The sequence below is a fragment of the Adelges cooleyi genome, unplaced genomic scaffold (genome assembly GCF_023614345.1).
Source record: "Adelges cooleyi isolate 19-005CV unplaced genomic scaffold, UGA_ACOO_1.1 ACOO_flye_CR_arks_rails_tigmint_CR_PRNA_23, whole genome shotgun sequence".
Taxonomy (NCBI): Eukaryota; Metazoa; Arthropoda; class Insecta; order Hemiptera; family Adelgidae; genus Adelges; species Adelges cooleyi.
The window spans coordinates 15,215,177-15,234,945 of NW_026095893.1; the positions used below are offsets into that span (position 1 = coordinate 15,215,177).

The 19,769-nt window shown below is 28.1% G+C and overlaps 2 protein-coding genes and 1 long non-coding RNA gene across 10 annotated transcripts; 2 read left to right on the forward strand and 1 right to left on the reverse strand.

Annotated features, from left to right (window-relative positions):
- Positions 1-65: 65 nt before the first annotated feature.
- Positions 66-12,126, forward strand: LOC126836095 (condensin-2 complex subunit D3-like). 4 transcript variants are annotated; one of them, XR_007685272.1, is made up of 2 exons: positions 66-600; positions 6,925-7,039. XR_007685272.1 is itself a non-coding variant. In XM_050569126.1 (2 exons), the coding sequence occupies exons 1-2, from the start codon at positions 5,629-5,631 to the stop codon at positions 10,992-10,994; spliced, it is 4,110 nt and encodes a 1,369-aa protein (XP_050425083.1). In that variant the 5' UTR covers positions 5,422-5,628; the 3' UTR covers positions 10,995-12,126. The 4 variants fall into 4 exon arrangements, 2 of the variants coding, with proteins under 2 accessions (XP_050425083.1, XP_050425084.1); XR_007685271.1 differs by lacking the exon at positions 6,925-7,039 and adding an exon at positions 1,013-1,296; XM_050569126.1 differs by lacking the exon at positions 66-600 and adding an exon at positions 5,422-5,668 and having other exon boundaries at positions 6,925-12,126.
- LOC126836096 (protein FAM91A1) lies at positions 1,284-18,637 on the reverse strand. Of its 5 annotated transcripts, none has more exons than XM_050569130.1 (16): positions 18,225-18,462; positions 17,881-17,965; positions 17,598-17,807; positions 17,097-17,281; positions 16,730-16,830; positions 16,001-16,160; positions 15,445-15,759; positions 15,065-15,381; positions 14,381-14,544; positions 14,164-14,312; positions 14,038-14,095; positions 13,832-13,969; positions 13,550-13,775; positions 13,145-13,214; positions 12,184-12,339; positions 1,284-1,430 (listed from the first exon to the last, which is right to left on the reverse strand). In XM_050569130.1, the coding sequence occupies exons 1-15, from the start codon at positions 18,294-18,296 to the stop codon at positions 12,232-12,234; spliced, it is 2,358 nt and encodes a 785-aa protein (XP_050425087.1). In that variant the 5' UTR covers positions 18,297-18,462; the 3' UTR covers positions 1,284-1,430; positions 12,184-12,231. The 5 variants fall into 5 exon arrangements, with proteins under 5 accessions (XP_050425087.1, XP_050425088.1, XP_050425089.1 ...); XM_050569131.1 differs by lacking the exon at positions 1,284-1,430 and adding an exon at positions 4,948-5,079; XM_050569132.1 differs by lacking the exon at positions 1,284-1,430 and adding an exon at positions 18,509-18,637 and having other exon boundaries at positions 12,110-12,339; positions 18,225-18,326.
- Positions 18,638-18,747: 110 nt separating this feature from the next.
- LOC126836098 (uncharacterized) lies at positions 18,748-19,602 on the forward strand. Its single transcript, XR_007685273.1, has 4 exons — positions 18,748-18,907; positions 19,039-19,223; positions 19,388-19,480; positions 19,561-19,602. It is a non-coding gene; the product is annotated as an uncharacterized LOC126836098 (long non-coding RNA).
- Positions 19,603-19,769: the final 167 nt, after the last annotated feature.

Genomic DNA, 19,769 nt, shown 5'->3' on the forward strand with positions numbered 1-19,769 from the left:
TCCGTAAGGACCGCAGTGGTTATCGACTGGTTCCCAAGCCATTATAGTATATTTTTTCGGGGTAACACAGTTACCACGAATGTTGCGTGCTACGATGTTATGTTACTCCGACATTTTTGTTACGAATGACAATTGCTTCGACGACAATTGACACGAATACATTTACAACGAAAATATGTTTTCGTTAATTTTTTTTATGCCACGATTTACAGTTACATCGAAGTTCCATTTGTAATTATTGCTTCGAATTACATTTACTTCGAATTCCAGTTACATCGACATGACTTATCAAAAAATCTTAATGTTATGATTTCGCTATTTTAAAGGACATTTACATTGATAAACATTATATGGACCTTAAATTCCATTTACACTGACATGACCCAACAACTAATTTATATAAAACTATAAATAATAAATTGATAAACTGTAAAATTGTAATACTTATTCACTCTGTTACTTTATCGATACAAATATAGTATACATAAATTGTTTTGACAAAACTTCATTAAAAAACAATATATTTTATCTGTGATATAAAAAAAACAAAGAATTGTCAAAGTCAGGATTATAGTGTCAATAACTGGTGCCATTACCCTAGTAAGAAATAAACACAATTTTTAATTTATATATTTATTTATTTAGTACAAATTTATAATTTTTTACAATATATTTCAAATAATGTATCTATTATTTTGTAAGAACACATGATTAAGATGGTTTCACTTGAAGTATACATTTTTTTGTAGTGAAAAAATACTTTACATCACATTTTTATAACTAATACTGTAACTGTTTAAATAATAAATAGCTTATGGTTTAATAGCTCTATTATAACTATTATTCTATCGTCAGTTCATATTATATCCACAATTTTTTCACAAATCCAATACGATGACATCAATAATTATCAATGAACCACATCAAAATCAATACAGCTTTTCACAATTTTTCTTTGGTTGTACAAATAGTTTCTATTTTAGATACTTACTCACCTAGTTTTTATTTATAGGTATACATTTAATTTGAACGTTCAAATCAACTTAATTGTATAATTGTATCTGCAGTCTAGAAGGGTCGATGTGTAACACAGGTATACAATTATGAATAATATTCAAAATAAATTACATATTTTGAATTATTTTGCTATAGTTCAAACTTTTAATAGTCTGTAAAATATATTTTGATATTTACAGCATTTGAAAAAAACAAATATATTATTTTATTATAATAACATAATGGATTTATATTATATTAAAATTAATTTTATTAGTATTACAAATAAATATTATTAAATGCACGTTATACAATCTACTGGGTTTATATAAAGTAAATAGCGTTTATATTGATTTCATTGATAAGACTGTTCTTCATTATACTTTCTTCGTTCTTCTTAGTCTAATTATATAATTGCAATCCATGAATGTAAGCTGAAACAATGTGTTGTAAATAGTTTAGCAGGTATCAACAAGGTTGAGTTAGTAGGTGTGTATAAACTCAAATGTGTATAGATTAAAATGTGTAAAATGTGATGCATGCATAGTACTGTTTATAGTTGTAAGGTACTTGTTTTATTTGTTGATAACTTAGGATAAAGAATATTTATTTTTCATATAAAACAATTTATACATAATTGTAGTATCGTAATACTACAATACTACAATTATTTAGATTTTTAAACTATCTCTTTTTAACTAGTTTATTTATTATTTGTTTGATTTTACCTAAGTGAGTTGCATAGTCATCTCTTAATGCTAATATGTCTTTATTCAAACCAGATATTTTAAACTGATTACTTTTAAAGCATCTAATATTAACCCTTAACCACTCATGTGAGTTAAAAATTTACCCCAGTTACATAATATAGACATGTGACTGATGTAAAAAGTTTACCTAAGACACACTTAATTGAAGTGTGACTGAAAACAGCAAGAGTAATGAAGTGTTAAATATTTATCAGTGTATGTATACGCTAATCAATTTTAATGCTAATAAATTATTTAAACTTTTACTCTTTCTTGTAATGGAATTGTTAGAAATATGATGAATAAAAGGTTAGGCTATCAAACACGAGCATGTTGAAGGCGCCCCAGAATGTTGGTCGTATTCAATGAAAATCTAGCCTTCCTTAAAACGTTTGAACCATACAAAAGTTACACAATGACTTAAAAAAAAATCTCCAAAAATCAACTCAAGTCTCCATAGTTTTTTAATAGTTTTTAAAACCTTTTCCAATTATTACAAAATATTTTCTATCATAGAATCGCGGTTTTGTATAATATTTATAATTTTGAACATGCACTGTTAATAACTAGTTTGAAATAATGACTTTAGTTATAAACTAAGTACTGAAAATTATCTCTATTTAATTTCTATAAAATTAGTGTGTTCTAACATTAATAGTTTATCGGTAGGAATTTTAGTCTGGGTATTTATTAAACACACCTTGTATGTAATGTATACTATTGATTTTTAATACAGTAGTTTATAATTTAAAAAAATAGTAACTATTGTTAATATTGAAAGATAAATTACACATGCAAAAAATGTATTTAAAATAAAAGTTTTTTTTTAGATACTGGTTTTTCATAAACTTTACAAATAGCAATAGTTTTGTTTGTTTTGTGATAGATTTAACATACCTTAGATGGACAATGTTCAAATCATATTGTATGAAACTATTTTTTTTAAATTTCATAAAGATATAATATCCAAAAATATGTTTAAAATAGTTAAGTACGCTTAAATTGACGCAACAAATACATGGAAATGTTATATCTATTATGTAGCTGAATGTTACATTAGTGTCTATTATTTTTAATATTAATATCTATTAACAATAATTCATTACCATGAGCATAAGCATAAGCCTATTGGATTCAGCAAATTAAACATATTATACATGTAGTAACCACAAAAAAAAGCAGTCAGAAAATAAAATTATAAATTGGTAGAAAACATTTCCTTGTAGTTTATATAGCCAATCTGTGAGTATGGAGTATGGAGTTAAAATACCTATACGTTTTTCTTATAAATAATTGTAGGTAAATAAAACATGTAAATCTAACTAATATTACAATATTAATTATTCAAATTCATCATAAAATAATACATAGGCTCAGCAGAGGTATTACGCTATCAACAACTGGAAATTATCATTTTATTGGTAAGCAAACCAAAATTATTTTAATGTAATAAACCACTATTTCCAATGTTTATTATTTCCATAGGATATTTACATTTTAGAAAAAATGATGGATGGAAAAATGGTATTTTTCAATTTTATTGAAATACAAACATTCCCAACGGACAATTTACCTCAAATTCACTTTTCCCAATAAACAATTTTTCCATAGGAAATGTGGTCGTTGGAAAATATATAAATTGGAAAAAGTGGTAGCAACCCGCTCGTTTATGGCTAACTTCATACTCGTAGATTTTTAACACTTAAAACCACGATGTAGAGAAGATAAGGTGACACCACTCAACTTCTTATCAGTAAAAATTTGGGGTCGAATGCTTCGGGCATTTTGGTAGTTCAGCTTCGCTGTACAGGTGGCGCCACCATTCGCCCGGAGACCGATATTTTCTATGCGGCTTATGGACAATAAACGTTTTATTTTTTATTTTTATGTTAATTATTCTTTATTTGGAGTTTTTATTATTTTTATTGTCTTATTTAGTAATAAGTAATTATTTTGTTAACTTTTTTAACGGCATTAAAGTAAATATTAGCACTAGAATATAGCTTTCATAATTAATTAAATTAAATTTATTCTGATCTAGTCTTTGTCCAGCACAATTATTTATTTATTATTATAGCTACTATACTAATATAAAGTAGTATTCCAATACTAATTAGTCATTAGTATACATGGCCATAATTTCTAAATTCTAGATTAGAGTAATAGAATAAAACTATAGTAGAGCAAATATTGCCAATAAATTATAAATTATAAATCTAAAAGATCTACATTAGTCAATGAATGTTATTTGTAAAAATGAATAAGAACAACAGTATTCTATAATTATATATGCCGCGGTTTATTATGTAGACACAAAATATAAACAATTATTTGTGATGCAAATATCATCTCTAGGAACACAATGCAGAGAATATGTCGCTACTTCGTCACTAGGCATTGCACGTATGGTTGGGCTTGAATTACACGGTAGTCGGGCTTTCGAAGATACTTAATTGGGGTTTATTAAAATAATTAATATCCACCTTACACAAGCGATGCTTATTTTTCGGGGGTAAATTAAAATAATCGGAAAGAATGTATTGTTATGTACAGTGGTGTATTACAAGGGAAGGGTTCGGGTTTAAACCCCCCAGAGCCAAAAAAAATTGTGTTTTAAGTAATATATTATAGGTATTTATTATATAACTGTTACAATGTTACTCTCTGAAGTAATTTAGAACTTGAAGTAAATAAATAATAATTTAATAATTATATTTTAATTATTAAGTGTTAAGGGGAATTGCGGCTACCTAAGTAAGAATTAAAATACCTTCGGAACTATAAGTCCAGAAATATCGTTATTCTTTATAACGAATTATTCTTTAGACCTTCAACAACTATAAACTCAATTTGAAAAAACTTCTCTGGTGCTTAAAATTCGATATAGGAAGGGGGAGGGAGGGGTTGAGGAAAATTTTTGTCTTGTACATAATACGTGCTATTATATTATATATCGTATAGAATAATTTCATATATTGTTATAAAAGGATAGTCATCGTTCGACTATAAACGTATTTTGTGGAATAGGAATTAGAATAAATAGTACATTTAATTAGACTACATATACGAATATTGTGGCTTTTAAAATAATATATAATCTATAGTCCTGTAATCAAATAAAATTACATGTAATATATTTTTATTTAGTAATAAAAATGACAGTAACGTATAATAATATGTAAAAAACCCTATTAGCTCCATGTAAAAGTCGGCCTCCGGGTGAATGGTGGCGCTATCTACGTGACAAAATTGTACTACCAAAATGCCGTAATTTCATGACCCACTGATTTGGTTGGAGTGGCGTCACCTTATCTTCTCTACATCGTGCATAAAACTATAAGTTAACATAACGGTAATTGATAAGCGCCGTCTACGTGATAGCTCAGAACTGGACTATAAAGTATAATTACAGATTAAATGCTTACTAATATATTTTCATAGTTAATATGTTAAAATGAATAAAAAATAATTTAATTATTAATATTTATTAAAAATTGCATTAAATCTGTGGGAATATTAACATTTTATGCCAAAATAAATAGGTAGGTGATCAACTTGTGTAAGCAATATCAACAAAATGGTTGCTCCCGAAATAAATTATACACGACCACTCGAAAACACTGGCAGCCATATTTCGCGGTTGTCAAAAGTTACTGACATACCTATTACTTTTCTCATGATATGTTGTGATATGAAATCTTGGTAATAATAGCGGGATTTGGTTAACCGTGCTATTATCATAAAAACGTGGTTAACCGTAAAGTTTATACACAAGTCTATGAAATAACTAATAAGCATCTGCAATTCAACGGCAAAACAATAAACTGAACATTTTGAATTTTAGGAGTTGTGAATTGCAAATTTTGATTTGACATTTGTGTTAATGAGCCTTTGTTTCTGTGTATGCGAAAGTGACATGCATAGTGAGTAGTCTTTAGAAATTTGGCATTTATTAAGAAATAGTTTTGTATTTATCAGATTAATTTTTTGTTGTATAATTCCGTAACCATCTAAACTACTTGGAATTATGAATTCATCCATATTTAGTAAGTTAATTATTAATATAGTCATGTTGTATAATAATATGTTATATAGTATGTTTTATCATATATATATTTAACGCATTTAAAAATACTAACAATATAATTATATAGCTAATATTATTTATATACATCATACTAGGTACACTTCCCCCTCTTTTCGTCCGAAATTTAAAACTTCAGTTACTTTAAAAATACTGACTTAGAACTGGTTATTGAAGAGTAACAATTTTCTGCAAATTATTTAAAAAGGGAATTAAGCTTATTTTTTCAATATTTTTAGTGTATCATTAAAAACCAGATGTTTCCTTTAACTTGAACATACTGTATACATTTCCATACATTTTGTCTGAGTAATTGTTCAACTGAGTGAGTTTCGGATATATCCACGTCGAATGTTGTGTGCCAACATTTAGGACTCTTTGCAGAGTCCATCTTCAGGGCAATAGTAGTCTCGACTGTTCAAATGCCATGACCATACTGAACAGTCGAGGCATTTAAACAGTCGAGACCACTATTGCCCTGAAGATGGACTCTGCAAAGAGTCCAAAACGTTGGCACACAACATTTGACGTGGATATATCAATCCACGAAAGTTTTAACGCATGAGTAATTGTTATTGGCTATAAATTTACTTTAGCGGACACCCTATATTTTGCTTTGAAACTAGATGAGTTTGCCAATTTTTGACTTATATTCAGAATACGCGTAAAATATACTACAAGAAAATAAAAAAAGGATGTCTATTAAAGTGCATTTGTTCTAGTTATTCCATATTAATCCTTCTAAGAGTAATACTGAAATATTGTTCTGCAATGCTCCATTAACATTGTTCCGATTCCTTGCACCCTGTTAGGTTTTAATATATATATATACTTTTCGTAAAGCTTGGTGTACACCAGATAATGTGTAATGTAGTATAGAAGTAAAAAAAAAATGAGCAATTTGTTGCTGTTTGAACAAAGTTTTTTTGGTAAAAATTATCTACCAAGTTGCTATTGATCTTAAAGGTTACAATACTGTAAAATTAATACTGGTACTTCAACTTTTATGCACCCCTTATAGAACTGTACTTGATAGGAACTTGAGCTGTGTGTATTTACATATATTTTGATAATTATAATAATTTTTTTTTTTAGCCTCAGATGAACTATTAGACGTCAGCGATGTTATAGATGTACTTTCAAGGCTTCAATTAACTGTCATTCCTCAAACCTATGTTGACCAAGTTCTTAGTAGCAATTACAATTATTACCAATTTCCCGATTCCTATGAAATGGTTGTGATGCCTGACATTGATTTTTCAGCCATCGTGACAGATGCTTGTCAATTATTGAATTCTTCTTTTCTACAAGAGCCATCAAAGCATATAGTATGGGACAAATTTATTGAAGAAGAAATACATCCAAAATTCTTAAGTTGTTTGTTAAACTGTTACATTCAGAATGGCATAAGAGAATTAAGTGATCCAAATTTCAGAAAAAATGCTTTGTTAGCCTCACGATTGTTTTTTTTAGCATCTTCATTTAAAGGAAGTAAAAATATTGGATTCTATCATGTATGTATGTTGAGTAAAAGTTCAGAATTAATTCGTTCATGTGTGGCTATGTTACGGAGCAATGATGGAATAAATAGTGGAACTAATTCAGAAAACCAACACTTACAAAATGATGAAAAAGTGGATTTGATGGTTGATATCTTAGCTATCATTAGAGATATAGGAGTTATGATAAAACGTTTTCAATTTTTTGATGAAATCACTTCTTTAAGTTCAGTTATAGACATAATGGTGGATGTCACTCGTTTAGAACGTATGACGGGTAACATTCTTGAACAAGTGCCTACCACTGATTTGTGCTATGGAACATTAGCTTTTAATGCATATAATGCTTTAACTTCTATGTTTAATGAAAATTGTGGTTCTACAATGAATGTAGGCAAACAGATCATGCATTTAATTTTACCAGGGTTATTGGTAGATGAACAACGGGAAATGCAATTGACGACTAAACAATTTAACGCTATACGCGATCATCATTTGTCATTTATAAGGAAAATTACAGGGAAATTAGATGCTACCTTTGAACCTATATTAGAAACATTGTTACAACATTTGTTACACCGTGGACCTGATCGAAGTGAATTAAAACCGAGACAATTTCAAATCATACTGGATGTTTGGAGATTTTGTCCTAATAACGTGCGTATTAAAATGAAATATTACCTATTTCGTATGGTTTATGATGTAGATGCTAAAATACGTGCCGTTGCGTTAGAAACATTATTTAAACTATTATCAGAGCCTGAGGAAATGGAACCTGATGACTCTAATTTACTACCATTAATGCCAGCTACTAAGCACGAATTTACATTAGGTGTTATTCTTTCAAGATTTGAAGATCCATTATTGAGTGTACGTACTAGAGCATTTTCCCTAATAGCAACTATAACTTCTGGCCCGCCAACTGCTACTGCTCATCAAACAGCCCTAATAAAACGTGTACTTGTAGATCCCTATTTAGATATTGAATATTTACATCAATCATCATTCTGCAAAAGAGATTTTCACGATTTTTACCAGTATCTCAATAATGACATGAAAAACTTTGATCCAAATTGTATAAATAATTTTACTATTTACCCTGGTGCAAAAATCTTACTATGGGTATTAAACGTACATGCCCGTGATGAGCGAGCACATATCCGTCGTCTGAGTCTAACGCTTTTATGCAACTTATTTCTTATTAACAAAAAGTTTATGGAAAAGTTTTATTTATCATTGTTATTGGAGAGTTGTTCAGATTGTTCAATGACTATTAGAAAAGTCGTCATTACAGGCTTGACCAATCTGATTTTAGCTTATCCAGACAATCAAACTGTTCTCAATCATTGGTTTAAAGGATTAGTTCACTTAGTTGGAGATCGAGATAAAAAAATTCAAGACTTGGCTGTTGAATGTATGGGCAAAGTTATTTTACAAAATATAAAACCATATTCAGCTAAAACCATTAAAAAAGAAGACCCATTAGATTATTTGCCTTGGAAAATTATAGATTATGCTATGAATGAAAGAGTTGGAAAATATATGATGTGTTTAAGTGAAAAATGGCATATTAATGGATTACTTACAGAACATACTGTTAAAGACATTATGACTTACATAGGTACTACCAATCACAAGTGGACAGCACATAGCTTATATTTATTACAATTGATATCTCATCAGTTGACTATTACAAACATGACACCGATTGTGCATTATTTTGAAATTCATTCGCCTTCGTGGTTTTCAGATGATAATGATTCTACTGAATTAACTCATGCTCAAATGGCTTTAGACATAATGTCATTAAATCATAAACGATTAGACAAAAATGTTAGACAAAGTCTATTGAATCAATTTGAAGATCTTTTGTTTAACTTTAAGGTACCGACCCGTCTCATATCTAAATCATTAGATATACTTACAGTCTTACTAGTGGACAATATTGAAAAATTAAATAAATTTATGAAAGATTTGTTTGAAAAAATTTGCTTATCTTTAGAATCTTCTGCAAATATAGACAATGAAGAGATTTTAACTCGTTACATGTGCATACTTGGTGATATTGGTTTAACACAGCATTTACAATTAAAACGCAAACTACAGCAATATTTATTACGATTTTTGCGTAATCGCGAAACGTCTATTTCTTTTGCGTTCCAGGCAATAATTGTTTTGACGGTTGGTAAATTGAGTATTGTCGATGAGCGATTTGCCAAAGAAGCAATATTTGAGTATGGATTAATTTTAAAAAATGTAGATTGTCATCCGTCAGTTAAAATTAATGCACTTACAGCATTGTCCGATTTGTGTTTACGTTGTACAACTTTAGTGGAACAAGCTATACCAGAAATGTGTGTTTGTTTGAAAGGGTCTAGTGTATCAGTTAAACGTGTTGCCTTGAAACTTCTCACTGGATTAATTTTGGAAGATTACATAAAACTAAGAGACGTAGCTTTTTTTGCATTGCTCTGCATGCTTGAAGATACAGATTGGCAAGTACGCCAAGAAACATCATCATTTATTGTCAATTACTTACTAATTAAAAATAAAGACATCATGGAAAGAAAACTTATAGAAGTAATTTTTCATTTTAATGGTTACACAGGAGAACGAGCTGGTGGTGTAGAAGATTGTTTTACGAGTCCCGAACTTGAAGCTTATTTCTCGATGGAGGGAGAAAAAAAGAAAACATCTCGTCATTGTGTTTATAGATTTATGTTAACACACATGTTGGATGATTCTAAATTAAAGCTCATGGTAAAAATTTGCAAAAATATTTTGGAAGAAGCTGCTCGTGAGACTAGTATAGATGAAAAAAATGAAGACAAAGAGCGTGCTATTCAAGTTTTAAAAGATGCTTTTTGGATTCTTAAAGCAAAGGAAATGGCATTGACATCTGGAAAACCACGTGACAATGGTAATGATGACGACCCAGGAACACTAGAAAAAGTAGCTGATCTTGCTAAAAAGCAATTAGTAATTGAAACTTATAAAATGGTTATCACTGATTATGTTATTCCAGCTGTGTTAAAACTTAAATATGAATTAGATAAAAACAGGAAGTTTGCAAGTTTTGTTCAGCATGAACTAATACCCTACTTATCTTCTTTAGTATCGGGAAAGTCACCAGTAAGAGCTGAAGTACTCAAATTAATTTCTCCCGATAGTGATCTTGCCTTTCAAATTCTTAATGATGCACAAAAACAACAGAAACAACAAAAACAAAATATTGATGGTGAAGATGATTATATTCAGAACGAGTCTGACGATGAATATGATGATGAACCAGACTTGTTTTTACGTGATTTAGAATATGTGACTTGGGCACAAATAATGGATATGCGTGATCAAGCTGAAGAATCTGGGATTGATCAAGCTGTACAGGAACAATTGGCAGAGGAGTTTCAACAACAAGCTTCTCAAATAGTCGAAGAAAGCCAAGAACAAGCTGCAGAAAATCTAAGTCAGTTGACAGGAGAAGAGACTGATTCGATTAAAAGAAAAATGTCTTCGAGTTTATCAAGGACAAGCATTAATCAAAATAGGAAAAATAAAACTGATGAAACAAATTTAAATAAAAGTGATTCTATAAATCAACATCAACCTTCAAATAACACAAATCCAGACGATGAGGAGTTACCTGGTTATCGTTTATTTTTATAATTTATACTGGTATATACCACTATAACTTAGTACGATTTGCGTTATGTATTTATTTACAAAGTTAGTGTACCATAATTTTTATTTTTTTTTATATGTATAAAAACTGAATATTTGTTGTACAAATCTCATTATTATTATACCTCATTATCTTTTAATTTAATTTTAAATGTCAGTAAAATTGATTTTAAAAACATGTTAATTAGTGTTTTACATTTAATTGCATTATTAATGCCTAATTACATATTTATATTAAGTGCATAATTTAAGTGTTCATATAAATATAGTAGGCATACAATGTAAGTCATAATATTGACAGAAAAAGTAATGCGATTGAAATTGAAACATTCTTTGGTATAAGCTATAATCATTAAACGAATAATGGGAGATTTACGGAGATAATATGAAGTTTGCTAGAGGGGTGTAAAACAGTCTGTAGAGCGAATAGGACGTGAAGAACCTTAAAACATTTATAAGGGATAATAGATCAGGACAGTCCATTTACCATTTGAAAGATTAACAAGGCAGGATAAATTTTCCATGTGCCAGCAATCGGCAAGTGATCGTAAGGAAAATATTGGTTGAATAAAAGAGTAGCTGTGAGAAAGGCACGAAATGTTTTGAGTGTAAGCAGCTTGGTAGAAAGATTGTTCTAGGACACGTTCTAACATGGATCAGGCAGAGGCGTAGATGGGTCCACTAAACATTACCATATTCCAATATTGAATGTAAAAAAGGTCAGTAGAGTAATTTGAGACTCAATGCTAACTGAAACTCAAGCAAAATTTTATTAATAAAGCCTACATGCTTCAGAGCTTTATAGTACTGTAAAATATATAATGTTTGCATGAGTATAAAACCTATATATCAGACTCATTCTTCAGAAGACAATAGTTAGACCATTAATATGGTGTATAAAGTTGATAGGAAAGCGCTTATGAATGGAGGTAATTACGACTTAAAATTGTGATTAATCGTTTTGACTTTTAAATAGTTAAAAATAAAAAAAAGAAGATGTGTAATTAACAATATTTATATTTTTTTATATCTAATAAATGTTTTTTTCCAAATATAATTTTAATAATTTAATATTAAACAGTTGTAACTTTCACTATGGAACATTAAATAGCATAAATGATAATTACATATTAGTGAGTACTTAATTTAAAATGTTTATAAATCATCAACTTACTATTTGCTTGTAAAACTAGTTTCTTGACTACAAAAATCAAATAAAGGCTTATTTCCATTCTGTTAATTCTCCATTCTTAAATACTAAACAGTCTACTGGCCATGCTATAGACGCCTTGTCAAATGATAGAACATCTTCATAATCCTTATTAGAATCCTAAAATAAAATAATTCAAAGGTAATAGAATATTAAATACAATTCATAAGCAACCCACTTTTTTTATGAACTTATTATCACTTATTGTTTACTTATTCAAAATATATTTTATTTTTATAATTTTAATGAGTAAGAAATGAAAAGGTTTAAAAAGTACATGTGTTCTATTAAATATATCAATATTTGTTCCTCATGAGTCATAATATTCGTTCCCTATGGCAATAAGTAGTTTTCTTTCCAAATCTATAGTAGTTATTCGTTCTGGGGCAAATAAAATATTATAATAATTTTCTTTTATTACATTTGTTCTGGTTAATAAACTTAGGAGTCCAATAGGTTTCATGAAAGCATAGGACTTTAGAAGAGAAGTGCTGCCTCACATTGTATGTTAATGATTTGGTAATCAACGTGTCTCTTTTATTCAGTTACCTTATGTTGCATCTTGTTACGTCACACTGATCTAGTGGATGCCTAGCTTTAAACATACATTTTAGTCTAAAGAATTATGTGAAGTATTCAATATTGAACAACCAAAAATCAGACAGAACTCGTTAGATTAATAATTTATTTTCATGATTTCAGAAATCAGTTCTCAATCCATACATTGCTTTATTGTAAAGAGGATTGTGACTTTAAAATTAAATATTGCAATAATATTACATATAATTGAATCCTCTTGACACTTCTAAGGTGGTTTTTTAACATTATTTATCACATACGTATGACATAAAAAAATTGCAGACTTTATCTGACCCAATGTATTTAATTATTAATTTATAAATAAATTAAGATAACACAATCTTACCTGAAATAAGTCTATAAATTGTAGTAAATCTTTGGCCAACAGCTCATTTGCCTCTACGAGTTTGGTAACACTATACATTAAAGTAGAATCTACTTGTAATTAAATATTACAATCATTAGTGATGGGAATTCTTTGAAATATAATATTGTGGATTTTAATGGTACTGTTTTTAAATTAGTTGAAACTCAAAAAATAAAAACCAGTTTTAGAATCCTCATTTTCAAATACATTTTACTATTTGAATTCATAAAATTCAAGTTCAAGTATTAAAAAAATTCCCTTCACTAGTATTTATATACACATTTAATAATACATTTTTAAAATATACAAAAGCATTTTGTAAAATTTGCAGATAACAGAACTATGTGGCTAGCAAACTCCACTTCACATCAGTGAAGTACTTACTTTTCATCTTTCCACATTTGATTGTCAAGAATATATTTACAAATATTTTTATTAACATCGGAATTGAATAATGGCAAACCAAAACAACAGTCCAGTAATGTCCACTTTGGCTGTTCATAAACTGACTCTAAATTCAGTGTTTTTTTTGTACAATGTACATCATTAAGTTTTTCTAGTTCTTCTTTTAAAAGAGAGACACCATTTTTTTGAAAAATCAGTGTAGGATCTAGTAAACAAATTAAAATAAGCAATATTTGAAATAATATGCAGTTTAATTCTTACTTGTGTGTTGTTCAATATTCATTACTTTCTCATGTTTAGTTGGTACTGTTGCACATGTAATGTAACCACAAGTATTTTCAATATTAACAATTTTTGATAACATTGTAATTACTTTTTCTTCATATAAAAATGAATAATCTAAAATAATTACTCAATTAAGTATTAAACAAATTAGTGTACAATTTATATCAAACAAATTCCATTACCATTTTTTAAACTATCAATTTTTGGAAACGGAATTACACAGGTATTTGGGTTACACGCCTACAAAAAAATAATACAAAATAAAATTATAATCAATCAGCCAATTAAGTATTATTTATGTTATTCACTTGTATAAGAATTGGTGATTCTTTTAACGTATCATTCACAATAGTTATAAGGTTTTCAATTGGTATAAAATGAGGATCGTGTCCCCAAGTTGTTACCATAACTTTAGAACAATGTCTAAACATTTTTGGAACATTCCATAAACGTACACCTAATTTTAAACCAAAACTTTATTTGTTAAAACATATAGACAACAATCGTACAGAAATACGTGTTTACCTCTGGTCAATAGTAACGATGGAGGTCCATACGTTGTTTTATGATACAAATAAAGTTTAAACCAAACTGAATTTACTTCAGGTATTGGAGGGCCAACGTGTGGTAACTTGGGAGAAGATAATAGAGGTGTTTCTTTATTGAGAGGTGCCATTGACAACATCAAGCTATTTATACAATTAAAAATTTAATTGGTACTTGTGAGTATAAAGGAACCCAGTGCCAAAAATCACAAAGAAAAAAAACTATAGGCAATTTTTAGCTTTATTTGTATTACTTTGGTATAACTTTTAAAATACATTTTTATTTTTAAATTTTAGTATAACCATAGAGTTATAGCAATTTTTATGATAAAATATAATTACAGAAAAAATGATGACATAAAGTAATCATATTTTGTTGTTGTTTGAAAAAAGAAAACTTTCTACCATCCACATAGGGCTTCATTTTTTTATTACATACCAAAGTAAATAAAAAGTTCAGAAAAATGGTCATATTTAAATTTGTATTATGAAATATAGTTTAAAATTAGGAAATTGAACACCAAAGCAACTTTAGAAAGTCTTTCTCTTTCAAACAAAAACAAATAGCAAAATCCAATAACTCAATGAGGCATCATTTTCTCTGTAAGACATATATTTGAGCAAAAAAGTGCACCAGCACTAGATACCTTAATAAAAAACTTACTTGTAATTTTTTTTTAAAAATCTAACACATGTATCGGCAGATAGTGATTTAAGACTTTCCCATCGAATAAGATCAAGTTTGCCAGGACAATTTTCTGACCTCAACGTTTTTACAGTACTTCTAAGAGTTAAAGCATGTTCGAAATATCGCCTTGCTTCACCTTCGCTTTCGCCAGCACTGGGTGTTTCATTTCCAAAAACACAACTACCAGCATTATAACCAATAGCTACTTTATCTAGTTCTTCTAAAAAAGCATTTAGTCCCTCGTCTGTAAGTTTACCTGCTTCAAACAATGTGACAGCATGATCTTTAAGACTCTAAAAATAAAAGTTTGTACAGTTAACTTGAATGATAATACAATATTGTGTTTTAAAACTCACAGGAGAAAGGTTACCCATCATTAAAAAAGCAGTAAGTGTTGAATCAAACAAAAAAGCCATCCTTTTTTCTGTAATGCTCTTGTCAGGGGATAATTCATAATTTTCTGGATAATTAGGTATTACCGTAGAAAGCTTATCTACTAATGGTAATGGCCCCGATTCCATATTAACTAAGTTTGGTATGCTTTTTAAATGTGACCAAGAAGAATGGTCTGAACATACCTTAAGATTTTTCTTTTGAGCAATTTTTAGTCGACAAAATAAGGAAACGGCATTTTTTACAGACTCCAATTCAATTTCTAGAATTGTAGCTAACTGCAAGTAAAAAAGTTTTGATAATTTACTTATACTTATTTATAAAGGTTTCCTTAAAATTAATTATATATTTAATGTACAATTAGTTGCATCTTTTGTTTTTTTTACAATAGTATAATAGTTATACATCATTTGTCAATTGTCACTAAACTATTTAATCTTAAACAAGTAGCCCAAATAGTTAATTATAACTTATTAATTCTTAAATTGAATTAAACGTTAATTTTATTTATATACATACTTCACTAACTGAAGTGTGTTCGTCTATAGAGACAAAAATTTTATACAAGAGATTTTCAAAGTTGTCTCCAAGAACCCTATTCATAACAAAACCGCCAAGTGTTGATACTATTATGTAATCATCATCGTGTATAGGTATGTCAAAGTATACAAGTCCTTTTCTAAAAATATTAATACTGTCTTTAGTGTGATAATATATTTAAAGAATTCACATTAAAATATTCAACAATATTCTGTGACATTTATTTATCATTCTTTTAAATTTTTTGAAATCAAATTTCACCTTATGTTTTATATCTTTTTTACTGTTGTTAGGTCTTAAAAAAAAATAATGGAATCAAATGCACAATTTTTATGAATAAATTTAACTAAATACTATTTATCAGATGGTTTATTTCACAACATAAAAAACAAAAAATATTATAGCCTATTCCAAAAGTTTGTATGTAAAATAAATGTTTTTATATTTTAGTTATTATTTTTTATTAAATAGGTAATTTATAATATTTATATAGACTAGTCATATAACTACTAACTACTTATTTAACTATTTAATTTTAATTTAATGGTAATTAAATAATTTTAGAAGCACTTTTGAATATTAGTGACACGTAAATTAATTGAATGACCCAAGATAATGTTGAGCTGTTGTTATTGATTTTAAAATAATGTTCTATGCAAAATAAATGTGTTCAAAACATTGAGTGTTTAAATATACAAATTTTGTTACTTGTAGAGACTTTGAAGTATGTAGTAATCTAAAGTTCCGGCCAGTTGTTGTCCATTATCAATAATAAAATCTATAATTTTTTTTTCTGTATCATTGATTGCCTAAAAATTCCAAAAATGTGTTAATACCTAATAATACATGTGTTATAGGCATATTAATGTATAGGGACAAATACAGGGTGTTCAATAAGGTACAAAACTTAGCCCGTTTGAATACTATATAAACCTGGTTTAAATCTAAACTTTAATTAAATTGATTATTTTATCATGAAATGTAGTTTTTAAAAGCAAATTTTGTTAAACTAAAATTTAAAAAAAATATTGACCAAGAGAATTTTGATTAATTAATTAAATTAAATTTAGCTAACCTTAATGTCATCTTCATACAGACAACCAATATCGACTGTCCACCACGAATCTACATTAATGTCTATCGGTTGAGGTGGTAACATTGGCCGTATTTCATGTTTTCTTCTAAACATCTTATTTTTTGTGCGACATTGGTTCATTAATTCAATATACTCATTACGTCCAATTCCTAAAAGCCGCAAACCTATATATGTTTATACAATGTATTTATTTTGTTAATACATTTTCAAGTACTAATATAAATAGTAAACTATAAAAGTCAACTATATTCTGTCCCATATAAGAAACGCAGCGATTTGCGCATCTCGACTGAGGCCACCTACGCGCCCAGTTGTTATTGAATAATGACCATGATGTCGTCTGATGGGTGCTGACAGCCGTACGCCATGTTGCATGTTGTAAGATAACTAGACTAAGTGTGGCGTGGGGATATGAGAGACATACTGAATTTCGTCATGCCTTTTTGCCTCTTACATGGGACAGAGTACAGTGTTACTTACAATCTACTGCCGTAAAGTTTGGTATAGAATCATAACTTTTATCTGATTCCATTACATGAATAACTATTGATATATAAAATTGGAATGGTGTAATTCTTAAGCCTTTAACAATAACATCTGATAAATGATAGGGATAAAGCATCAAATTTTCTCTGCTGTATGTCATTAAATCTTCGTAGTAAATTTGTTCATTTTTTATAACAGTTTTAACTGAAAACAAAAATGCGAAATACAGTTTTTTAAACACAATTAATAGGCTTTAGTACAAAAGATAGTTATTTACCTAAATTCCCTTTATATCGTAGTTGGTTTTTAATACTATACACGGATATACATTTTTTATACTCTTTTGCCGAATTTCCAACACACTGTAACACAACAAATTCTATAAATTTTTAGATTACATAATTTGTTTCATAATTTATATTACTGCATTATAATTTTATTTATTACAAAATAATATTGGTATAAATCTAGTGTATATAATATAAGAACGGTTAAAATTTAATTAGCAGTAAGGTATTTATATTTTATTATATGAAATAGTATTATCATTAATGTGTAATTCACTTCAAAATATATTATAATAATATTTTCTTCAATATTTTCTAACAAAATATTTTTTACCTGTTTAATAGATCCTGGTAGTTTTGTCCAAGGAATGTTTTGAAGAATACATTTTTCCATTTCTTCGTTCATTTTTAAGATTCAACGATTTAATAAATAATTCTAGAAATATTATTATTTTAGTTAGAACCACATTTTAGTTTTAAATTAAAAATACAAAATATAACAATATTTAAAACTATGGTATTCTTAGAACAGTTCGTCAAAGGAAAAATCCTTGCCTCAGTGAAATGGAAGGGATTTCTTTTTTATCAATGATAATCATCAAGATAGATAAACAATACCTATAATCACGATTGTAGGTAGACTGGTTGCCCTGGTTGCTATATAATGGTTGCCCTATAATGCTACCAAAAACTGGCGACAAAAATGTATAATTAATTGGTTTCCAAAATGTGAACAATCGCAATAGTCAAAATCATAGACCTATAAAGAAATGGACTGATAGTAGAGAGAGAGGTCCGAATATCGACATCGTTAAAAAGAGACAGAGAGTTGTTAGGTTGGTCATGGAAGAAATAGTAATATGATAATACCCGATAACGAATTTTTTATATTAAAATATTTTAATTATTCTTGTTAGTAATTAAAATATTGAATTTCGTTTAATTTCTTATAATGGTTTTTCAATGTGTCATTCGTTCGTGCAAAACAAAATCAAATAAAGATTGCATCATGCATCGGTAAGTTGAGACATTATTTACTTATATTATATTTTTATACATTTGAATATTGATCATTGGTATATTACTAATAGTAATATACTAATAATATATATTCAATGATTTTAATAATATTATAATTTGTTTCAAAGCTGGCCTAGAAATCATGAAATGCTTTTAAAATGGGCAAATGCGATACGTATGTTTCAACCAGACTTTACTCCGACGACGCATACAAAAATATGCAGTAGTCATTTTATATAATCTGACTATAACTTGAGGTTTACTGGTAAAAAAATGTTAAAAAAAGAAGCTGTGCCAAGTGTATTTAAACTGGGTATGTTCTTCCTTATACTTGTAATTGTTACCAAATTTATGTATTTTTTTTAGTTTTACCTATATAGTAGGTACCTATATGAAAGTAATTTTTTTTAGAGTAATTTGTTAATTAAATTTTACTTTTCTTATCTTATCTTATTTACTTATTATTTAATTTCAAAGAATATATTATAGAAGCATGTAAGAAATTATTCAATGTTGAAATGGTCGAAGTCTTTGATGATGAAGAAGGAAGAAATTTACTATAAATGCCAAGTAATTTAGAAAATATTGTGTTTTTAATTTTTTATAAATATCTAAATAAAGCAACTTCTAATGTGTTTTTTTTATTTTAGTGGATGAAGAAGTTATTAAAAAATTTGACATCTGATCACCTGTAAGATGAAAAGAAAGTTAATGAAAATTGTTTTTCATTACTCAAGGTAAATATATTATAATAATGTCAAATATATGTTAAAAAAACATATTTTTGTATAAAATTAATTTGATTTAATTTTGTATAGTTAATGCTGTATGTGTTAAATGGATTGTTTGATAAGTTACG